The sequence below is a fragment of the Hyposmocoma kahamanoa genome, unplaced genomic scaffold (assembly GCF_003589595.1).
Source record: "Hyposmocoma kahamanoa isolate Upper Pololo Valley unplaced genomic scaffold, ASM358959v1 62, whole genome shotgun sequence".
Classification (NCBI taxonomy): domain Eukaryota; kingdom Metazoa; phylum Arthropoda; class Insecta; order Lepidoptera; family Cosmopterigidae; genus Hyposmocoma; species Hyposmocoma kahamanoa.
The window spans coordinates 21,290,227-21,313,018 of NW_020653850.1; the positions used below are offsets into that span (position 1 = coordinate 21,290,227).

At 36.0% G+C, this 22,792-nt stretch overlaps 4 protein-coding genes across 8 annotated transcripts in view; 2 read left to right on the forward strand and 2 right to left on the reverse strand.

The window, feature by feature from the left end:
* The window catches only part of LOC113229497 (KAT8 regulatory NSL complex subunit 1), a 29,639-nt gene extending 19,320 nt beyond the window's left edge, over window positions 1–10,319 (reverse strand). For 2 of the 5 annotated variants that reach the window (XM_026463104.1, XM_026463103.1), the window contains exons 1-3: window positions 10,153–10,311; window positions 5,887–6,957; window positions 1,273–1,399 (exon numbers count right to left, since the gene is read on the reverse strand). In XM_026463104.1, coding sequence (XP_026318889.1) covers window positions 1,273–1,399; window positions 5,887–6,728 — 969 coding nt within the window. In that variant the 5' untranslated portion in view covers window positions 6,729–6,957; window positions 10,153–10,311. Of the gene's footprint in view, window positions 1–1,272; window positions 1,400–5,886; window positions 6,958–7,096; window positions 7,294–10,152 lie in introns of those variants that run through there. The other 3 variants (XM_026463100.1, XM_026463101.1, XM_026463105.1) reach the window with 3 other exon arrangements.
* A 2,142-nt stretch (window positions 10,320–12,461) lies between these two features.
* On the forward strand, window positions 12,462–14,995 carry LOC113229548 (nuclear pore complex protein Nup107). The gene has a single exon (XM_026463183.1). It carries the CDS (start codon window positions 12,464–12,466, stop codon window positions 14,993–14,995), a length of 2,532 nt encoding a protein of 843 aa, XP_026318968.1. The 5' UTR covers window positions 12,462–12,463.
* Window positions 14,996–15,036: 41 nt separating this feature from the next.
* Window positions 15,037–17,883, reverse strand: LOC113229669 (DDRGK domain-containing protein 1). The gene is made up of 6 exons (XM_026463341.1): window positions 17,674–17,883; window positions 17,492–17,584; window positions 17,087–17,205; window positions 16,157–16,288; window positions 15,596–15,772; window positions 15,037–15,372 (listed from the first exon to the last, which is right to left on the reverse strand). Exons 1-6 carry the CDS (start codon window positions 17,765–17,767, stop codon window positions 15,112–15,114), a joined length of 876 nt encoding a protein of 291 aa, XP_026319126.1. The 5' UTR covers window positions 17,768–17,883; the 3' UTR covers window positions 15,037–15,111.
* Window positions 17,884–19,160: 1,277 nt separating this feature from the next.
* Window positions 19,161–22,739, forward strand: LOC113229815. The gene has a single exon (XM_026463494.1). It carries the CDS (start codon window positions 19,161–19,163, stop codon window positions 22,737–22,739), a length of 3,579 nt encoding a protein of 1,192 aa, XP_026319279.1.
* Window positions 22,740–22,792: the final 53 nt, after the last annotated feature.

The following is a 22,792-nucleotide window of genomic DNA, read 5'->3' on the forward strand; positions in this document are numbered from 1 at the left end:
AACCTTTCAGAAAAGGTCAACATCGTGCAAAAACAAAATCTAAATTTGAAACTCGGAAGTTACGAAGAAGTTTTAGAGCAAATTTCGGTCTTTGTATAGCCTGTGGCGTGAAGAAAGCGATAATAAAGTGTAAAATAATTTACACAGGTAAAATTACGATGTAAACAAGTTACGTTACGTCTATGTGATTTTTCGGTATCAATATTCTTTATGCATAACACGCACGCACACATACACGCACGCACCCACGCACACATACACGCACGCACCTACGCAGGCATCACACACACACACACACACACGCACGCACGCACGCACGCACGCACGCACGCACGCACGCACGCACGCACGCACGCACGCACGCACGCACGCACGCACGCACGCACGCACGCACGCACGCTCGCACGGTCGGTGAAACTCAAGTCGGTTATTCAATTTCAACTAAACTTTTTTTAAATCAATTTGAAAATAAAAAATAGTGGGCTATCACTTCTTAAATTAATTTATTTTAATTTCCTACTAATACAGGCTTCTCGAATGGTTAGAGGTTTCGGTTTTGTGAAAACCGTAAACTTTACTTGAAAACGGTTTTCACTTATTGAAGTGTTGTTTATCTAAGTGAATTATGATTTCGTGAATGTTAAATGGTTTGTTTGAAAAAACAAATATACGCGATTTAAATCCGGAAAAATTGTTTCATTTCATGAATGTTAAACTGTTTCCGTTTTAATTTAGATTTGTCAGGGGTTAATTAGGTACAGTCTTAATTAAGTCGATGTTAAAAGATGTTAGTTGCTACTAATTCTTATTTATTGAAATATAAACGTTACTATTGTATATTCTCTCTTCTGTTATTCCATTTAATGTGCCAGTGTGTAAATTACTATAATATGATTATATAATTATTGAGATATTATTATTTTAAAAATATCTTTAGACTCCCTAACACTATGGTTTACGCTTGCTACCTTTTCTACTGTCATTGCGAGAGGTTGTAAAAGAAATTTAAAAAAATCTCCGCATAAAATGTATTTGACACAATTTATGCGCTACGTTTTTCCAACAAGCATCAATGACAATGGCTTCAGCTACAAAACAAGCATGTTTCCTTAACTCCGCGTCTGCAGGTTTGTTTTCGTAATTACTATTATCACTCTAGGACCGTCAAGTATTCCACCAGCCATTGGATGCTACTGATCATCGGCAGACCTTGATAGCTGACCAGAGTCATAAATCTGAGAGACTCCGGCGAAGGGAAGCATAGATACAGACCTGTCTATGAAGTTCGTTGTGCTGCCGAATCTTGTACTCCAGCTCTTGAACCTGCGCTTGCAACCAGCTCCAGCGCGACGCGATAGAGGCTCGCGCGCGTTGCCACGCCCACAGAGCGCGTTTTTCACTGGAAAATATTATGTCCAGATTAATAAAACGCTTATTTCCATTTTGCTGCTTGATGTAATTTTAATAAAAATTTACATAAAATATTACAATAACATTGAAATTATACTTAGCAACAACTTATATAAAACATGCTAATTACACTGGTCATTGACACACCAGTTACAGTGATAATCAAATATCCGATAGATATATTAACTTCCAAGAAATAATACACTTATATAATATTTAGTAGCAGTAGAACTCGTTGTGAAAGAGTCCATCCAGTGAAGTACTACCACCTTAACTATTTCTTCCGTCAAGCAGTAATGTGAGCGTTACTGCGTTCCGGTCTCGATGGGTAAGGATACTGGTGAAATTACAGCACATGGGACTCGTCAACTTATGCACGGCTTCGGCAATCGCTCGAGGTTATGCGATAAGTGACTACCGCTGAGTGTATCGCCGACAGTGGTAGCACTTAGACAAGTCTTTTATTTACATTACAATCCTTGTACAACTTTTTCCTCGTGGTCAGCGCCTTGGTCATTAGTCAGATTTAGTAGGATATTATAGCGTAGGTATTTTCGATTTAGCATGAGAGTGATGTATCTGTTACATAGTAACTTAAGTAATTTGCGATTTATGCAGTAAACAGCGGCAGTGCCCTTCAGAGCTTTGCGATTTAAAGCTCTGAGTGGCAGTGCGATTATTATGGACAGGCGAGTCGCTTACCACCAGGCGCACAAAGTCAACACATATAATCCCATTGCTGCACACAGGCCTCTCACAATGAGAGGGTTCACATACATTATTAAATTGCTTTGCAGATGTGTGCAGGTTTCCTCACATAGTTTTCCTTCACTGAAAAGCTCAAGGTAATCAAATTAACGTAAATTCCGAAAAATTGAAAGATAAAGCCGGGATTCGAACCCACGACGATCATCTGCTTGATAGGCGGTAGGTCAAACCATTAGGCTGCCATGAATTTTTTAGTAATACATAATACCCGAAGTTACAGTATTGTATTTCCTTATAGCAATTTACTTTACTGTACTAGTATATTGAGAAGTTTTAATTACATAACATTTGTTCTGAAACTTTCATATAAATTTCTTCTAAAATATGAGAAATCTTTATCAAATTAAGCTAATTAGAAATTCTGTGACCAGCAGTCTTGCTGTTTAAAATATTAAAATATAGGAGTGATGTCATTAAAACATTTAAGCTTCAAAATATACCAACGTCACAGTGGAGCTGTTATGGTCAAAGCTGTATATTATTACATAAATTATATTTTTATTGTCATTGTCAGGGGCGTATTTCAGAACTCTACTCAATGCTCTAGTCAGGACTTGAGTATGATTTCAAGCACTAGAAATACGACCCTAATGGCAAGGACTTGAGTATGATTTCTAGTGCTTTAAATCATACTCAACCTCCCTCCTGACTTGAGCATTGAGTAGAGTTCTGGAATACATACAACTCTCAGGGTAGAATAACCTACATATACCTAGGTCATGAAAATTTGTGTGTGAGCTAGCAATGACCCATAAATAGGTCATAGACAGGTGACCTTTAAGTAGGTCATGAACCTTGCCTACCTATATACCTGTTGTAATGTTGTGCAACATTTTTCATTTGATGAAAATCTGTTACGTTATGACCTACATGTACATAGTCTGTTTACAACAAAAACCATCTTGTTTATATCTGTCTAACATCTCGAATCTCTGTTATGGTTGGTAACCATATTTTGCGACTTTAGTTTGTTCATTACGATAAGTTAGTGTGTTCAGATGGAAATAACAGACAAATTTTAATGAGTGGTGACAAAAATATAGCATTAAAGGCAAAATTTAAAAGTACCAGTCTAAAACTGTGTAATAAATGGCAAGACCACAGCAAAAAACTTAAGTATATATAAGTAAGGCAGAAGACCAAAAAGTGCCATGCATATTCACACTGAGGGTAATAAAGGACACCACCCTAAATAATATTCAAAATTATTTGTTTAGGACACTTTTACGACAATTACACTATGGGGACTGTACTATTCGCATGCAGCATATAGTTGAATTTAACATTAAGGCCGGTCATACACAAGCAGCTTAAAGCAGCTAGTACCGACTAGCTTGAAGAAGCTGCGACCACATAGCAAACTACAGTCTTCTATTTACAGATACACCAAACCGCTCGAGAAGTCGCGACTGCTTTGGGCGGCTTGCAGCGCGGTGAAATCTCTCGCACAGATACCAACTGCTGCAGTTGGTATCATGCAGTTGGTATCAACTATTTGATCATTGTCTAACTGCTCGAGCAGTGTATGGCTATCCTAAATGTTAAATTTCACATACCGTTGACTTTACATATGGCATGTATATTATCTAAATTGCTTAACCTACTCCCCTAGATTTATTTTATACAAAACCAGAAGTTGGCAATCCCACACAAAAAGCTGTCACATAATGATAAAGTAACTATAAAAACATGAGCAAGCTTAATGACCATCTAACAAGGCTGCTGTTGGGCATGGGTCTCTTCTAAGGGGAGATTAAGTTCATGGTCCATGCCAACTCAGGGTACAATTTTATATGTAAGTCTCGGACAAGCATGGGTCTCATTACAAATTTTTCTTTCGCAGCCAAGAAGTGATAATTAATAAATTAAACTACACATGATTCAAAGACTACGACAAAAACTAGAAAAGAAAGGCCACGACAAATCGCGCGTGCGAATCGCACACAAGAACATTTCAGCCATACACACTCTAATCCAATGACTCAAATATTATAGATTCAGCATTGAAGTGTAAAGAAGGAAACCTTGGTAGTCTTTAACCTAGGATGTTTGTTATACCTATTAAAAAGAAAGATAAGGTTATGCATTATTTTGTAATTACTATGAAACATTTTCAACTTCTTTGCCTTGCATATATCATATTATCAATTCAACTTGAGCTTGTAATCTTAGATGACGCAATCAAAACAATAAGTACACATATTACAATTCATTATATCTGCCCACTGCTGTGGATAAGACCCTTTTAAGGCAGAATAGGGACTTCAAAGTTCTCTAAGGGTTGTAATTAATGTTATAGCAGGTATGTCAAAATGCAGATTTCACCACAATGTTTTCCTTCAACATTAGAGAAATGTATCAGTAGCAAACTTTCACAAATTAATAAAACTTAGGTATTAAAGTTACCGCCGTGTACTAAATTCAAATCAAATACCATTTGAGAACTATTTTGTCTACATTTAGACCATTTAAAAATGTGGAAACAAACAATTATGTATTATAATTCAACTAATGAGTATTTAAAATAATATACTCATTAGTACAAGGTCAAGAAACTTTAATTAAATTATGTAATACCATTGCTTGAGTAGCAGGGCCATTATATTTGCCTTACCTGTGACATTTCTGTTTAATCATGTGTGGTATTGAATAGCTTATATTAAAACATTAGCTCTAAAGGTAAAGCATCTATCTAGCAAAGTGAACCAGGAATACTATTTATCTTATCTTGGGTTCTCTGGTGAAAATGGGTGTTCCGCAGGGCTCAATACTTGGACCTTTCTTATTTCTGATTTATATTAATGATCTGCCATTCTTTGTTAAGGACCATTGCGAAATAGTGTTGTTTGCTGATGACACATCCTTGATTTTTAAAACAGATAGACATGACATTAACTATGACCATATTAATGGTAAAAAGGTAGTTTATTGGTTTAATGCTAACAATTTATTGCTTAATGCCAAGAAGACAAAATGTGTTAAATTTGAATTAGGTACCTAACGTAAAATCGACTAGTCCAAGCATAAAAATAAACGGAGAAAAGTTAGACCTTGTTAATAAAGCCGTCTTCTTGGGAGTGACCTTAGATAGTAAACTTCAATGGTTTCCACATATAACTTCCCTGGCCAGCAGATTAAGCTCCGCTGCATACAGTATCATGACTGTGGCATCACAGTACATTTGCTCAAATATTTTATATGCCCGTAAAAATATACATAATTTCAATAAGAAAGAAGATATCCATAGTATTAACCTTAGAGCTAAGTCCAAACTCATGGTACCACGATTTCGTTTAACCAAGGTAAACAACTCTTTTATGGGGAACTGTATCGTTTTTATAATAAGATTCCGGAGCATATATTAAGTTTATCATTTCCTAAGTTTAAAAACTACATTAAAAATATTTTGATCGAAAAATCATATTAAAATTGAAGACTATGTGTTAGATAAAGATGTATGGAAAGACGACACGGCTCCAGAATCCACATAAATTTGACTCAAAGTGTATTCCATAGCATTTAAGTTTATTTGAAAAGAGCAATCAGTAGAGTTTCTTGTTCGTTCTTCTCAGGGAGGTCAGCGTAGTGAATGAGCAGTAGCTTCAATGTGACATTTTCAAGTGTAAATTTATTTTACCTATGGAATAAATAATCTATGACTTTGACTTATACATTAAGTCCTAACTAGTAGAATAAGAGTTTACTCACATAGGCATAGGCTGCTGGTGTGGATTGTTATATATCACAGCCTCATCATTACTCTCAGCCCCTGAAGATGAAGCTGTTGCATCAGAGTCCAGCTCATGTTTTACTACCGAAAGGTGTGACCGCAGAGCTCCTGCTGTGTCCTGCAACCCTGTTAGCGTCCCTGATGATATCCCAATGGACGCAGACCGGGAAGCATCCCCTCTAGATGTCCCTGCATGGAAGTACTTTGGACCCACTACAGGCCGGGAAGCTGCACTTGCTTGGAGGGCAGATGTAGTCTCTATCCTTTTTAGCAATGCCTTCAACCCAATAGGCCTGCCCCCACCGTCTTTCCTTGCACCCCTTGTACACTTTTCAAATGTCTGTGCAGCTTCCTCAGATATTCTTTTCCCAATAGTTCTAGCTTGTAATATTCGCAAACGTCTTTGCAGAAAGGCACACCGTCTCTCCAAACGGACTTGCAATAGTCTTATCTTATCCTCAGTTGCATCACCTTCAGAATCAGCAGTTTCTGCTAAATCAAAACCAGAAAGGGGGAATATAGCATCGGGATCACCTGCAGATAGTGTATCACCACCACTCTCTAAGGTCTTAATGGCTTGAAGCAAATCGGCTTGTGCTAGATCACTGCTTCCCAGGTCCACTAATATCTGCTCCATTTCCTGGGAGTCTTTTACAAGACTGGGTTGGTTTTGGAGACCCATGTCGTCCTCCTCCATGTGTGTAGAGAGGTTATCGACGGACGCGAGCGCCCGTCTCTGATGGGACAGCTGCTTGTCGGTTTCCTGGGCTGCGTCGCGGTCGTAGGGCTCTTGGGGCGACAGCGATAGCGCCGGGGCCATGACACGCGCGTCGCCCGCCTTGGACGCCGGCGCCCGGCGCGTCAGGGCGGGCTCCTGACCATCCCTTCCCTTATATAACACTCCCACAGCACTATACGTTCACAAGTCACAGACACTGTACTACACTGCACTCCACAACAATCCACTGCGCACATTCTTCGTGGGATCAGTCGCCAGCCGGCTCCATGGCGTTTCGATACAACCACAAGGAATGCAGCGCCGCGCGCTTCTGAAAAACACAACGTTTAGCACGGATTACAAGCCGGTCTATGAGTCTTTAAGTACCGCATTTTCAACGCCCGTTGATTGCAAACAATAAACACAAAAAATTCATCGTATACGGACACATAATTCGAAATTTGACCCACGTGATAACGAAAAGAGTCCTCTAGCCGCCGCAGTTGATTGTTTCGGTATGATATGAAACAGGAAATGATACACTTCGCAAACGCATTTGTGAGACACTAACACTGAGATAGGTGAAATGTATTACACGAATACGATGTTTATAATGCACAATACAGTAAGATAAGATATTCAAGATTTTTATAATAATAATGGCGGAATCAGTCCAAAAAATACTATTCAATCTGTTCAATGACGACACGAAACGAACCGCACGCCACAACTCGCGTTGATTGAACGACTAGTGCGCGGAAAAGAGATAGCTAGAACGTCCTTGAAAATAGTACTTGCGCGGTAAAGTCAAATGAGCACCAAGTTATGTAAAATAAAGATTTTATCGTGTCTCTGCATCGCGCAAACAAAATTTACAAAAAATAATAATATCATCAATAACTTGATAAGTTTTGCTCAATAAACAAACTAAATTCGCAAAAATAAGTATTGAAACGAAGCTTCAAAGTTTACCGCCACGCAACAAAGAAAGATCGTGGTGAAATAAGAAATGATGATGAAATAATGGTAATTTAAATAACTCAAATCTTAAAATGTTTGCAGCCCCAAAATTATGTAGTTATTTAAATAATCAGAAAATAATAAAAAATTGTCGAAACAAAAGTGTCTCAGTAAAAAAAAGCAATAAAACACATCGAACTACTTCCTGTGCATTTACAAAGACCTATAGTGATTCGAAGTGACGTCGACTAAAAAATGTCAATTATCTAAATGAATATACTTGAACAAAAGAGGTTCGTTCCATAATTAGAATAAAATGGTATAAAAGTTTATATGAGAACGATCGACAGACGCCGTAGGTTTGGCTCCTGATTCTATTACACTCCTAGGCTTATAAAATTAATCCACCCATACCCAGTGTTAATTTCTTGTCTGTATAACATTATCGTTGGGGTATGCAGGGGTACGTATCTTATTTATTCAGTTAAAACGCTGTTAGCGTGGTGTTGCCAACTTAATGGTTTTCCCAATAAATGAGGTAATGAAGTGGCAGTACCCCTCACATATTAGATATTAACAACTCTTGAGTAGAATTGCAAGGGATGGACAGGGGCGGCGTGTCGATTTAGCAATCGAATCGAATTAGTTATCGTCACTTGGTATCATAAAAAGTTCCCTAAACAGAAAGACAACGAATTGACTAATTTAGTTGAGCAGTATTTTATTTTCTTCAAAGTAATTAACATTAGTAAGTAAAATAAATAAATCCTTGTTTGCCAGAATTTGTGCTTTGTGAATTCACTTTTAGCCTGCACATGGCCAAAGCTATATAGCGATTTCACTTTTATATACACAAAACTTAATATAAATAAATAAAATAAAATTATCATTAACAAGATTTCTTTTTTATTTCTCACAACCATTAATTACTGTATGATAAATAGGACTCTGCCTCAATTAGTAAGTTAATAATTCAATGCCTGTTTATACACTGCCACAAGTAAAATTATGTAATTATCTACACATAAAATTAATCACGTTTAGTGGTAAAACCACTAAGTCGGCAACACCATGTTGATAGCGGCTATCTATTACGTTTCATAGCGTGTTACGTATACACGCTGTGCTGCGTAAGGCAAAGGCAAGGTATAAATAAGTCAAACAAATCTCAACCTCTATCATCGCAGGCCACTAAAATAATATGCCAATGCTTGTAATTACGGGTTTCACATTGATAGACTGCATTAGCGAGCGACCGCGTGCAGTTCCATTATGATGATACCTACACTACAGAGTTCGATTTAATTACGAAGATCTCTAAACTCCGTTAAATCTAAGAGCATTTATTTTGGTTTATATTAATATTTTGTGCAAAAGCTCCAAAAATTAAATACATAATTACCAAAGTATAATTTATTTTATAGAGAATGTTACGTCGATTTAATTATGGCCCATATGGCCCCTACTAGAGGCCGGGTTGATTACATACAATAATGAGGACTGGGAACCTGACACGAACCGCCTTTGGCTTTGCGATTTGTCATATTTATACCAGTTTCCGTGAAAAAATGCGAAAAATATGATTTTATTAACAATTCAAAACCCTTTCTCTTATTAAGTGAAAAATTAAATGAATGTATCCAACTTTCTTCATAGGGAGGCAATATCTATATTGGCATAAAGGCAGAACGGGCTTTAGAGGGAACGTACGGTTGTGACCACTGTGACGAACTACACTGCGGCTTAGTCGTTATTAGTCAGAAGGAACAAAGATTTAATCTTAAAATCTTTAGGAGAAAATGTTCAAAGATTACTTACTCTGGTTAGACATTCCATCTAAACAGAGGTTACGCATTTATTTATATATTAATTACAATTTCAGGCCTAAATGAGGATGGATTTTAAACACATCAGCATATCAAAATCTAAACACAAATTAATAGGTATTTGGTTAGGTACTTATAAGTTCTTTAGGGCACTGTTGGTATTGGCACCGAGTAGTAATTATCACCATAATAGATCAACTATTAATCACAGCGATGAATAATAATTTGGTGTAAATATTTTAAATATAATAATTCTAACCACACCGGTCCATAACCCGAGTTATTCCCAATTATTATTATGCAGCTTTAATGCTGTTGTAAGCATGCTATTAGCACTTTCTTATTATACTACATGGACGATATAGTCTTGTATGAATTTGAGTCAATGCTGAATCTCAACCGACACAGTAGAAAATTGAAAACCTCTTTGACCGTAGACCGTAACATGATTTTTTTTGCTTTTGCTTCAAATATTATTACATAACTCCCATTCCATCAAGTTGTTACCAAATCCTACTCTTTAATACATTTGTAACATTTTCTTTGCTTTTTAATTAACAATAACAACAGAATGCGAAATTTCGTGTATGAAATACAGCTCAAGGTGACAATTATTACTTTGTCTAAAAACTTATGTCAAAAGTTGGAAATCAATACGATTAACCAACAATTTTTCAAATATTAGTAACATGTACACCAAATACAAGTAAAAAAAATAAGATTTTTATTATAATTCTTACCTCCCATGAAGTTCATTTTGGGAAAATTGCTTTTCTTCCAAAAGAATGCTAAGAAGTGTAGTCTTGACCTCTCTTGCCTTGTCTTGCCTGTTATTCCAACAATTAATACAAATTAATGTACAATTTTGGATTTTCACAAATTCATTTCACAAACCTAAGACATCTCTCAAGTGACCATAAGAATGACAGTTGACATGAAGTTATAAAAATAATTTGTCAGCAATGTCAACAACTTGAAAAACAAAAAATTATTAAATGCAAAATTATTTGAATGAAATACAATACTTTTAACTATTACCTACTACAATAAGTTTAAGTACTGCATTTACATAAGTATTAAACTAATAGGTGTATGCTAGGCATGATTTGTCTGAAAATAACTTTAGTACTGTTTGTAAATACCTATAGCACTTGCTTGTTTTTAGGTAAAATTATATTTTAAAGATAGATCTTAGATAATATATGTAATTTTTGACAAAACTGAAATAACATACAATATCGAAAGTTCACTAATGATAATTAAATAAGACCTAGGCTTGTACCTTTAGAAACTAAATTGAAATGTAACAAACTAAACTTAATGCCAAAACAACAAACACAATATTGCATGTTTCGTGTACCTATGGATCTCTTGTGAAGTCATTTATACATAATAATAAATAAATATAAAAATAAATTCCATAATCATAACGGAGTTCGTATTTACAATTAATTACTTATCTAGCGCACGCAATGTTATTTTTATAGTCACTTACATTTTCAGTAAATCACATGAATCAATCATTATTATTTCATATTTTTTATTTTTAGGGGTTATTATAATGCTGATTCTTTGTTGTTATAAATATTTATATCCTTTTAGAGAAAAGAAAGTTTTTCAATAACTATTTGAGTAACTTAGTTTCTAGTGCTTTGTGTCACATACAGTATCAGTAAGTCACATCAAGCTTCACAGGCAAGACTTAAATTCAACTAAGTAAGTACAGTAAGAACGGTGCTAAGTGTGAAGTGTAGTTTGACGAGATCTTCACTATACCTACCATATAGAGACTTGAAAACAGAATAGTATAATAAAAAAAGACAATAATTAATAACAAAAAAATACTGTCATGTTGTGGAAAAAATTTAAATATATTAAATATATTAGATAGCTGTTTTAAATAATTGAACTTTCTGATTGACTGCAACAGGACTTTCCAGGCATAATAATATGGGATGTTTAAACAGAATAACATTTATTAATGAACAAAGAGATAATTGAAGAAAAGTAGAACAATTTCATTATTTAAACAATTCAAATTAGATAAAAAAGGGGTTTCAGTGACAATGATGTTCAATTATATTTTTTAATGTATCATTCTTCTATCAGAAGACACATAGAACATGCTTATTTAAATTTTGTTATTGTATAGTAGATAAAAATATTCAGAATTATTTATAAATTATATATCCATATATTAACAGTAAATGCAAAATAAAGCATTTATTTGTTGATTATATTAATTGTATCCAGAATGATTTCGTTTAAATATGGTAATTAAACAGCTCTAAACTTTAGTTAACTAGGTAATTTACGTGCCACATTTATTTTATATATGTGCAATCATCGATTCCAATATTATAATGATACTTATAGCTTCATGGTAACCATGTGAAGTTATTACTGAACAATATTATTATATTTGTTCATATTTTGCTCACCTCAGTACGCACTGTCGACTTTAATCTTTCTAATTTGTGGGGCTAAGGCTATCTAAGTTGCGGAAAGAAACACAAGAAAGAAATGAAGTCAGGAAAGTAAAGTATTTTGAGGACATGACCATAACCGGTGGGAATATCCACTCAAAAGTTCTGTTTGACATTCGTTATGAAAATTTTAGCCGACGAAACTTTTTTGTACAAGATTATTGAACTAATTACCTTAGCCTGCATGATTTTCAGCACCGTATTTTTATTTTGCAGATCTAAATTTTCAAAAATTCGACTACTTTGCAGTTTTTAGAAAAAAGAATCGTTCAAAAAGCTGCACCCGTCTGATTCAATACAAATTTAAGAAAAATGGTAAAATACTTTGGATTATTATCGCACGTAATAAGTAGTTATTGTTTTAATATCTACTTGATTCAATTTCAGAAATAAAATTAGATTTAATTATAAAAATATTTTATTGTTTATTAATAATACTCTTTGCTCAGTCGTTTTAAATTTTAAACGAACTTGACTAAGTAGTCTGTGGTTCACGTTCGCGCTTATCTCTTGGCGTTGAGAATATTGTTTGATAATTTGTAATTAAATTACAGAACTATCCACGATGAATTTCGACAGGACGCTACTGGTAAATTCAACGCAGCGTACTCCGATAAGAAGCAAACGATCAAAGCAGTTATTGCAAAGGGAAGACACACTAAATCTATCGCCGATCCTCAACGAAACTTCCATTTTTAAAACTTTGAACGATACTAGTCTTCGTCAAGTCTTAGATGAGTCTTCAATATTAGTGAATACTGGAAATGCCGGCGATGGCTTGGGCGAAGCTTTCTTCGAGGTCATACAAACCAGTCGTGCGAGCGATGTCCTCGATACATTAGCGAGATTAGGCCAAGTGTGTTGTGATTCCCTGGAACTCGTGGAGCCGTGGAATAGGTACAATGTGCAGAATTATTGGCTGGCGGAAGAGGCTAATACATGGAAACTGCTTCATTGTTTATATGCTGATTCTATTACTGAACACCCAGAATCTTTGGACTCCCTATTGACAGAAACTACACTATCCCAGCAAAATTTGGTCGGAGCTTTATTTCAAAGTGATTCGGAACTTCGCCTTCTGCAATTGCTGGTAGACTGGCTTGAAGCTACAGCATCCTATCAAGAAGAAGCAACTAAAACATCAGCCCCTGTCATAGTAAACAACATACATTGGGGTAATACACTACATGAGCTGACTATTGGTACGAGTTTGTTTAACAAAGATCAGAATAACAAATATAAGTCGATGATCACATGTATGGACCCCGATGCACCGAGAAGACAAAAGAAAACAATACACTCTGATGATCAAAAGGATGACAATGATCTATGTAAGCGTGTTTTTACTGAAGTGCGGTGTGGGAAATTTAGAGAAGCTGTTTCTATTTGCTTAAATGCTGGTCAAGCTTGGCGTGCTGCTGTGTTGCAGGGATGGATTTTGCTGCACTATTTACCTAGAGAAGATCCTAATTCTCCTTTGGAAATTTCTGGCAATCCATCTAGGGATCTATGGAAGTGGTGTGCTCTGGGCATAGCAAGCAATGCTGCAGAGAATATTTATTTTAAGGCTACAGTTGGCATTTTGTGTGGTCATTTGGAAAGTACACTTCCAGCATGTCAAGGAAACTGGGAAGACCTATTGTGGGCTCATTTAAGGATACAAATTGAAGCTAGAGTTGATAAATTCTTACATGAACACCATGCCACTGTTGATGCAAGTACAACCACACCCTATGTTCTAGACCTGTTACAGTCGGAGCTTAAAGTTGAAGAGGTATCTTTGCAACAAGTTTTTAGTGCTGTTAAAGCACTGATGGATGGTAAAAAAGAATCTAACTATCAAACATGCCAAAGATATCTAATGCTAGGTCATGTAAGAGCCATAATGCAAGATTCCTTACAGTGGCTAGAAGAGTCAGAAGAGAGATTTATTAGATTTCTTGCTCATCTGGTTCTAGTACTCCGTTTAATGGGAAAAGATCCTCAACATGATGTTGGTGACAAGGTTTTGGAGAAGTATATCACCCAACTGATTGAAAAACTAATTGATGGTTCTGTGGCATGTCCTGAACTAATAGCTTACTATATTTCTACTGTACCGATTGCTAGACAAATTAATTTGTATGCAGAATTGATGGATCGTGTACACAAGAGTGACTTTAGAGGGGGTGTTGTTACGGCAGGAATCAGTGCAGGGATTGATGTGGCGGCTTCAGCAAGAGTTGCTATAAAGAAGGCAATAACTGATATTCAACAAGGTTATGGTAACATTGATTTGACATTCACTCAAACCACTGCTGTTGAAAAGGATAAAACTCTGATAAACAAAGTGATATCCTCTCTTGAATGGCTGTCACTTATTTCTAATCAACTTGAAGAAGCTTTGTGGCTGAGTAATGCTATGGTTCGTACCTTTATTTTCATTGGAAATACTGATGCTGCTCTGAATTGTGTCAGTAATGTAAACAGAATGTTCCCAGACTTTATGAACAAAGTGTCTTCAAACTCTTCTGAACTGAGAGAACATCTGTGCTTGAAAGCTTATTTGGAAGCTCTTGAAGGTTTTGCAACTTGGTACAGGCACTTTATAAGTGGTCAGCCAAAAGATGTGGAGCCATTACCTCCAGATGCGTCATTTTCTGACAAAGTGCATCATGAGCAGAAATGTGCTCAGGTGGAACAACAGAAGGCTCGTTGGACAAATGCTGTGCTCAGTCAATCGCGTCACACAAAAAATTTGTTGTACAATGTGTTGCTGTTCCCAGGTGGATGGCTGCAAGACGAAAATGATAGTACATCTTCACATAACTTCAGTGAGGATGAAAAGTTAGAGAGAGCCAAGCAATTAGAAACATTGAGACGTCTATGTATACCTGAAGTTGTTATATTGATTCTCAAAATCTTGCAAAGTGGTGACAATATAGAGAATCACAAGGAAGCTGTAAAACTAGGCAATTTGATTGCAGCAGAAAACAGATCTTTATACAAAGTATTCACCAAGAGTAAACTAATGGAAGTATTGGATAGAATCAAAGAATCATCATTGTTTTTATTGGAGAAGGGAAGAGATATGTTTGGTTATGAAATAAGTGAATAATAACTCTGTTGCATTTAATGTCTTATAATAAATTGCTTTAATAAAATTTTGTCTTTGTTTCTATTAACAAAAAATTTACATTTTATACAATAATGTGTTGAGAGCTCTATAGACGTTTAGGGAACAGTGACTGGGTTCAAGTTGATCAAATCATTGCTGCATTCTGCTAACTCTGTTATGGAGACCCTTCCTCGCTGCTTAATAAACTTGGCGACGTCTTCAAGTTCCTTATATGAGATGTAGATGAATTTGCCTCTATCATCAATGACGCCGGTTATTTCTCCAGATGCTTGAAGTTCTTGTATTCTGTCAATGGCAGCTTGGGTTTTTAACTTGAAATGTGCTGCCAAGTCCTCGAGTAGAACTACTTTTTGTGCCTGCAAAAATTGAAGAAGTTCGAAATCATGTGCCTTACTTGTACATGAGTGATTTATGATCTTGAAAATTACATGCTAATATCCTTAGAATTTATCCTATTCTATATTATTAGAATAGGAACTTGATTGCAGTATTAGGCTCGAGTTTCTAATAAATGAGACTCACACAAGGTTCTTCAAGGCTTTAAAAAAAAGGTCTTAAGCATCTCAATCTTATTGTTACCTTTATATAATCAATGAAGTCCTTCAGCAAGCTATTACTGTCCTGCTCCTCATTCTCCTCAAAACCTTCACCCTCAACTGTGAAAGCTGCTTTCAGAGCCTCGTATTCTTCTTGTTCGCGTTTTTTACGCTCTTCTTCAGCTTTGCGTTCGGCTTCTTCGCGTTGTCGCTCTTTTTCCTGTGAAATTCAATTTTATTAACCAACCTAATACTAATTGCAAATAAGTCATAATTTAATGCATTTAAATGATAAATATTTTTTAAATTATGTATTGTTTGTTGACAAGTTTTGTTTTGAATTACCTTAGCATAGCAAATTTAGGACACTAATTGTGCTGCGCAATGGTGTGGGTAAACATCTAAAATTGGGAATAAAATACGACATGCATGGAGGTTCTTAAGTTCATTACTTGTGTACAACTTGATGAGTGCATGTTACAAAATATGACCACATTTTATTATAGAAAAATCTGCTGTATTTAATCTTACACTATTTTTTAAGCTGGTATCCAAATGTCCAACTGTATATGGAGATTAAAATATGCTTAAAGGTACTACATACATTTTCTTCCTCCTCTTTTTTGCGCCTTTCTTCCTCCATTTCCTGATCCTTCTGTTTCTTGATCTCTCTCATATGCTCTTCAGCTTCACGTGCCTTCTTCTTTTCCATCTTGGCTTCCATTTTAGCTCGTTTCTGTTATCATTTCAAAATATGTTAACTTTAAGTCTAAAGAGATTACATTCTTTTTTTTTTAATAATACCGCACACACTCAACATAGCCCCGCACTAGGGAAACCCTGTGTCGCGGGTGCCATGGACACACACATAGACAACCACAAATTACACCCAAACTCACGAGAGAAATAAAGTAGGCCATACAAATATTTCTCCCGGCCCGGGAATCGAACCGGAGACCTCTGGGAGGCAGTCCGGTATGGTAACCATTCGGCTTTGGAGGCAGTTAATTCAATAAATTAGTTTGCAATCAAGTAATGAGTAAGTGTCTAGATTAATCAAGAATATTGATTTCTTCGCTTTAGTTTTAAACCCTATAACTTGTAAGCAAAAAATGTAGATATAAATATGACTCTTTATTATATGTATATAAAACAGCAAAAAGGATTTATACTTTTACCTATTGCATTAAACCCAAAAATACCCCAACTGATCAGGCAATTTGAGATTCCCTATCAGGCCACTATTAACACCATAAATAGAGTAGTGAACCTTGCAAAAAAAAAAGAAAAACTTGCCAATAGTACAATTTACTATTCACAAGTTTTTTCTTTTTGTTTTTGTACTTTTGACGTTCAATACTAACATTAAATTGCATATCATCAGCATATATGTATCAGTCAACATTAATACCAGCCAGATTATCACACCTGTCTGATATTGTTACATTTATATCTACAACCCACGTGGTAACTGATATCAGTTACCAAATGGGTTGTAGAAATGGTTGGTAGAACAAAGCCTAAGTATCAGTACCTTGGCTCCCATCTTGTCATCGGGGAACTCAACCTTTTGGGCTTCAGGAGGATTCTCTTCATCAGGCTCGTCAGCTACACCAGGTTCTTCTTCCAGCAAAGCTGCTTGGTGTCTAGCAGCTGAAAGAATGAATGTTGTTAGAAAATAGTTGGTAATTAACGTAATGAAAAAAAAAAGCATTATACAATTGAATTGAAACTTTAGAATTTAGCTTTAATAAAAATGTGTTGAAGTGAAGGTTAAATCACGAGAAATAGCTGCGCTTGTGTTGAATATTAATTTACTTCCATTTTTATTAACATGGACTATCCGCAAAGTAACGCCGGAATCTATTAATAACTTAGGTTTAACCTCTACTGCTAACTAAATATCTGTATTTTGTTGTTGTATCTGTATTTTTCTTACCATTTGCTCTCATGCGAGCTCTTTGGTTTCTGACGGCCTGTACTCTTCCAGGACCCCCTTCTCTCTGCTGGACAGCTCTAGGCTGTGCTCGGGCTAAATAACAAGTTTATAAAGGTTAAAGACGTGTTTACTTCGAAAACCTTATGTTTACAATAAAAAATAATTTTCTCGAAACTACGTACCTTGGGCCTTAGGCTTGGAGACTCTCACAAAAGCAATAGAGAGGATAATTATGACTATAGCACTGATAATAGCTGCAATTACGAAAGGATCCATAGCTATAGATGTCTTTTACACTGTTAACGTCATAAAAATTAACTTTTTTACAATAACGTTTGAAAAGTATGATTAGGAACTGAAATCTGCAATATTTAATTGTTTCTTATTAATAATTTTTTTGAGTTACGGACAAAAATATGTTTGCGAAATACGACTGCAAAGACGTAGTGGTTATATGCTCAGTGAGTGCAACGGACTGCAATATGCCACAGCCACAGCAACGCCACAGACTACTTAGTAGCAACGACGAACTTTTTTTTTCTCATTTCTCTCGGCTTTTTGCGGTAAGCGATTTAGCCACTTACAAAGTGGTTTGGTTAATAACTTGTTTTTAAAACGGGGAAACTTTTTTAATATCATAGAATATAATTTATGGAATGGTCATGAGATTAGCAAAATGAAAAGTATGTGCTATCTTTCTCTGATTAACAGGTATTATATCGAGTTCTTAGGTTTTCGCGATTGTTACACTCAGAGTCGTATTCCAGAACTGTACTCAATGCTCAAGTCAGGATTTGAGCAGACTTGAGTATGATTTCAAGCACTGGAAATACGACTCTAATGGCAAGGACTTGAGTATGATTTATATTGCTTTGAATCATACTCAAGTCCTGACTTGAGCATTGAGTAGTTCTAGAATACGACTCTCAGTCACTGACAGTCAGTCAACCGTGACCATGGGACCTGTAAAGGGCCCGAAACATCGGTTTGTTTGAAAAACCAAATATACGCGATTTAAATCCGGAAAAATAGTTTCATTTCCCAACAGGTATTATGATAGAGCTTATTGAACTTAATTTTTCATTAGCTATCTAATAAAAAGCCACGTAAATGTATGTATGTACATACATACAACAGAATTTAGAAATGTCACTTAATTAGGTACTGTCAGTCAACTTCACGTTGGTCATGAAAAAAAATTCCATTTTGCTATGACTATATCTTTCAGAAAAATAAATACTTTTCCGAATTATTATTATTATTATGTATTTCCTTTAGGGTGGCCTATTTTTCTGGATATATGTTCCTTTAATTTTCCAATTTTCCATATTTAACGTGAACACCTGTCAAAAGTTGATGTTACTGAATGGAAACGATGGAGGTTTTTATTTCGCTATTTCATCATTTTATACCTCATTTTATTTAAACAAGCTTATTCTAAAATTCATGATAAATAAAACTACAAAAGATATTTCTAAATGGAAAAATTTTCACTGTTTTGAAATTGTCATAATATTAACTCTTTAGTTTCTAATGTCTATTTTGAACTTTACATTTGATAGTCTTTTAGTTCATTGTTGTCAAATATTTTTGTGGAATAAAACCGTTATTCTAAAGGTTTTATCTTATTTATCAATTTATTCCACAAAATGTTATCAGAATAAATAAAATGGAACGGTTTCTGCGTCCCGATAAACTGAACATTGATCCAACCGGTAATTCCGCCTCCAAGGAATGGGAGCACTGGAAGAGGACGTTCGAGAATTTCTTATCGAACTTTACAAAAGAAACAGCTGGTATGAAAATAGACATACTTATAAACCACGTATCTCCAACAATCTTCGCATACATAAGTGAATGTACTACCTATGAAGAAGCCCTAGACATACTCGACAAACTATTCAATAAACCAAAAAATGTAGTCTATGCCAGGTATATACTAGCTACTAGGAGACAAAAGCACGATGAGAGCATTGATACTTATATGCAGGTGCTAAAATTATTAGCGAAAGATTGTCAATTTGGAAAGGTTGATGCTGAAACGAATAAATCCGATAATATTCGAGACGCATTTATTACTGGTCTCAATTCGAGTAAAATCAGGCAGCGATTGCTTGAAAATCTAACTCTATCTCTTGACAAAGCCTATGATCAGGCGAGATCGTTAGAAATGGCGGAGATGAATTCACAGAGTTACGAATCTTCAAATTTGAATGCTGTACAAGGTTCATCAAAGGAAGAAGAATCATCAGCAGCGTCTTTCTTCAAGCGAAAATGTTTCTTCTGTGGGGGTCGCGTGCATCCTAGAAAAGATTGTCCAGCACTCGACTCTACCTGTCAGATTTGTGAAAAAAAAGGACACTTAGCTAAAGTATGTCGTAGCAAGAAACAGACTGCTGCATCAGTAGTCGAAACTGAAAGTAATAAAACTAGTGCTTGTATAATAGCGGCATCGCCGGACTCACTTAGAAAGGCTACTGTAACGGCGTACGTTCAAGGGATACGCGCCCAAGCATTAATCGATACAGGCAGCTCAATTAGTTTTATGGATGAGGAATTCTTTAATCTCTGTCGTTTAAAAAAGAAACCGAGTAACCAGAGAATTTCAATGGCTTCGACTACTCTTACTTCCAAAGTAGAGGGACAAACTAGCGTCTCTGCCAAAATTGGAGATTATGAGTACAAAAATCTGAATCTACTCATAGTAAAGAATTTATGCGCTGATCTCATCATTGGACATGATATTCTGCATCAACACTCTTCACTAGAGTTTTCTTTTGGTGGTTTGAAGGAACCTATCAAAGTTAATGTATGCAGTGTTGCTGCAGCTACCGTGCCTGCCGTACCACTGTTTTCTAATGTATGTCCTGAAATTAAGCCTGTTGCTATAAAATCGAGAAGACATAGTGAGGATGACAAAGAATTTATAAAAGAGGAAGTCAGGAAACTTTTGGCTGATGGAATAATCGAAGAAAGCACGTCCCCCTGGAGAGCTCAAGTCCTTATCACAAAAAATGTCAACCATAAGAAGCGTCTTGTCATCGATTATTCCCAAACTATAAACAGATATACTCATTTAGATGCGTACCCTCTACCAAACATAGAGGAGCTGGTGTCACAAATATCTAGATATCGTATATTTAGCGCTATAGATTTGCAAAGTGCTTATCATCAAGTTCCTATTTTGCTCGAAGAACGTCATTTTACGGCTTTTGAGGCTTTAGGAAATTTATACCAATTTCTCCGAATTCCATTTGGCGTTACAAACGGCGTCTCAAGTTTTCAAAGGACGATTGATTGGGTAATCCGAAAAGAAGATCTCAAGGGAACGTTCGCTTATCTTGATGATATTACAATTTGTGGCAAGACCCAGCTTGAACATGACAAAAATCTTAAGAAATTCTTGGCAGCTGCCCAGAAATATGGCCTCACTCTCAACAAAGAAAAGAGTAAGTTCTCACAAAACTCTATTAATATTCTGGGTTATAACATAGAAGACAACATTATCAAACCGGATGCAGACCGCTTGCGCCCACTTCTGAACTTACCACCACCATCTGATCTATCATCACTGAGAAGAGTGATAGGAATGTTTGCACACTATAGCAAGTGGATTCCAAATTTTTCAGAAAAAGTTCACGATCTTACTAATGCAAGGATATTTCCATTAAGCGACAATTTAGTCAAAAACTTCAATGTACTCAAATCAGATATAGCCAAATCAAGTATTCATGCAATTGATCATAACGCACCATTAACCGTGGAAACAGACGCGTCAGATCATTCTATCGCAGCAACTTTGTCACAGGCTTCTCGGCCTGTTGCCTTTTTCTCCAGAATGCTAAACAAAAGTGAACATAATCACTCGGCGATAGAAAAAGAAGCTTACGCTATCGTCGAATCGCTGAAGAAATGGCGTCATTTTCTTATCGGCAAACCCTTCCGGCTTATCACTGACCAAAGATCAGTATCTTTCATGTTTAACAATAAACTAACGAGCAAAATAAAGAATGAGAAAATACAACGCTGGCGTCTGGAGTTGGCGCCATTTAAGTATGACATTATATATCGTCCAGGCAAACAAAATGATGCAGCGGATGCACTCTCACGCGTATGCAGCTCAATATCGACACGAAATGAAAAGTTATATTCATTGCACAATGATTTATGTCATCCGGGCATAGCACGAATGACCCACTGGCTTAAATCAAAGAATCTACCATATTCTACGGAAGAAATTAAAAACATGACTAAGTCGTGTAAAATTTGCTCCGAAATAAAGCCAAGATTTTACAAACCTACAATTGATCCAGTTTTGATAAAAGCTACGTCGCCTATGGAGAGACTGAGTATCGATTTCAAAGGACCAGTACCTTCTAATACGAGAAATAAATACATTCTTACAGTAATAGACGAATACTCACGCTTTCCATTTGCATTTCCGTGCCCAGACATGAACTCTTCAACGGTAATCAAACATTTAAATGAAATTTTTATGCTATTCGGTATGCCGTCTTATCTACATTCAGATCGAGGAACCTGTTTCATATCTACTGAAGTAAAGAACTTCTTAAATTCACGTGGTATTGCGTCGAGCAGAACTACACCTTATAACCCAAGAGGAAATGGACAGGTTGAACGTTTTAACGGAACTCTTTGGAAATCAGTGCAATTGGCTCTACGTTCGCAGAACCTACCAATAGAAAATTGGGAAAAGGTTCTAAACCAAGCTTTACATTGTATCAGATCTTTGTTGTGCACAGCGACTTGTTGTACGCCGCACGAAAGAATGTTTACACATACCAGGCGGTCATCGAATGGAGTATCTATACCTACCTGGCTGACGGAATCAGAAAAAGTATTAATGAGAAAATTTAATCGTACTAACAAGTATCAACCTATTGTTGAAGAAGTGACTCTTCTGCACGTAAATCCAGACTACTCCTATGTTCGCTATGAGGACGGTCGAGAGACAACTGTTTCCAACCGACATTTAGCACCATTGAGCCTAGATAGTCAGATAATGGTAGATGAAACAACAAATATTGAGGCTCTTAACGAAAACTCCAATGAAGTGGAGGACCCTAATCCTACATCTCAAAATTCTGAAACCAGATCTTCTGATTCTGAAAATGAGATTGAAGACATAGACCACCCTGAACCTCCAGCGGACACCGAACCAGAGATTCGAAGGTCTGCAAGAGTGCGACACCCACCAGCCCACCTCGAGGATTATTTTCAAGGCTGATAGAATGTCATAATATTAACTCTTTAGTTTCTAATGTCTATTTTGAACTTTAC

Excerpts from the sequence above, each read along its gene's own strand:
- LOC113229548 (XM_026463183.1), top strand. The coding sequence starts at position 12,464 with ATGAATTTCGACAGGACGCTACTGGTAAATTCAACGCAGCGTACTCCG.
- LOC113229815 (XM_026463494.1), top strand. The coding sequence starts at position 19,161 with ATGGAACGGTTTCTGCGTCCCGATAAACTGAACATTGATCCAACCGGT.
- LOC113229669 (XM_026463341.1), bottom strand. The coding sequence starts at position 17,767 with ATGGATCCTTTCGTAATTGCAGCTATTATCAGTGCTATAGTCATAATT. Across the intron at positions 17,585-17,673 it reads CTCCAAGCCTAAGGCCCAAG|CCCGAGCACAGCCTAGAGCT; the intron begins GTACGTAGTTTC and ends CTTGTTATTTAG. Across the intron at positions 16,289-17,086 it reads ATGACAAGATGGGAGCCAAG|AAACGAGCTAAAATGGAAGC; the intron begins GTACTGATACTT and ends AAATGATAACAG.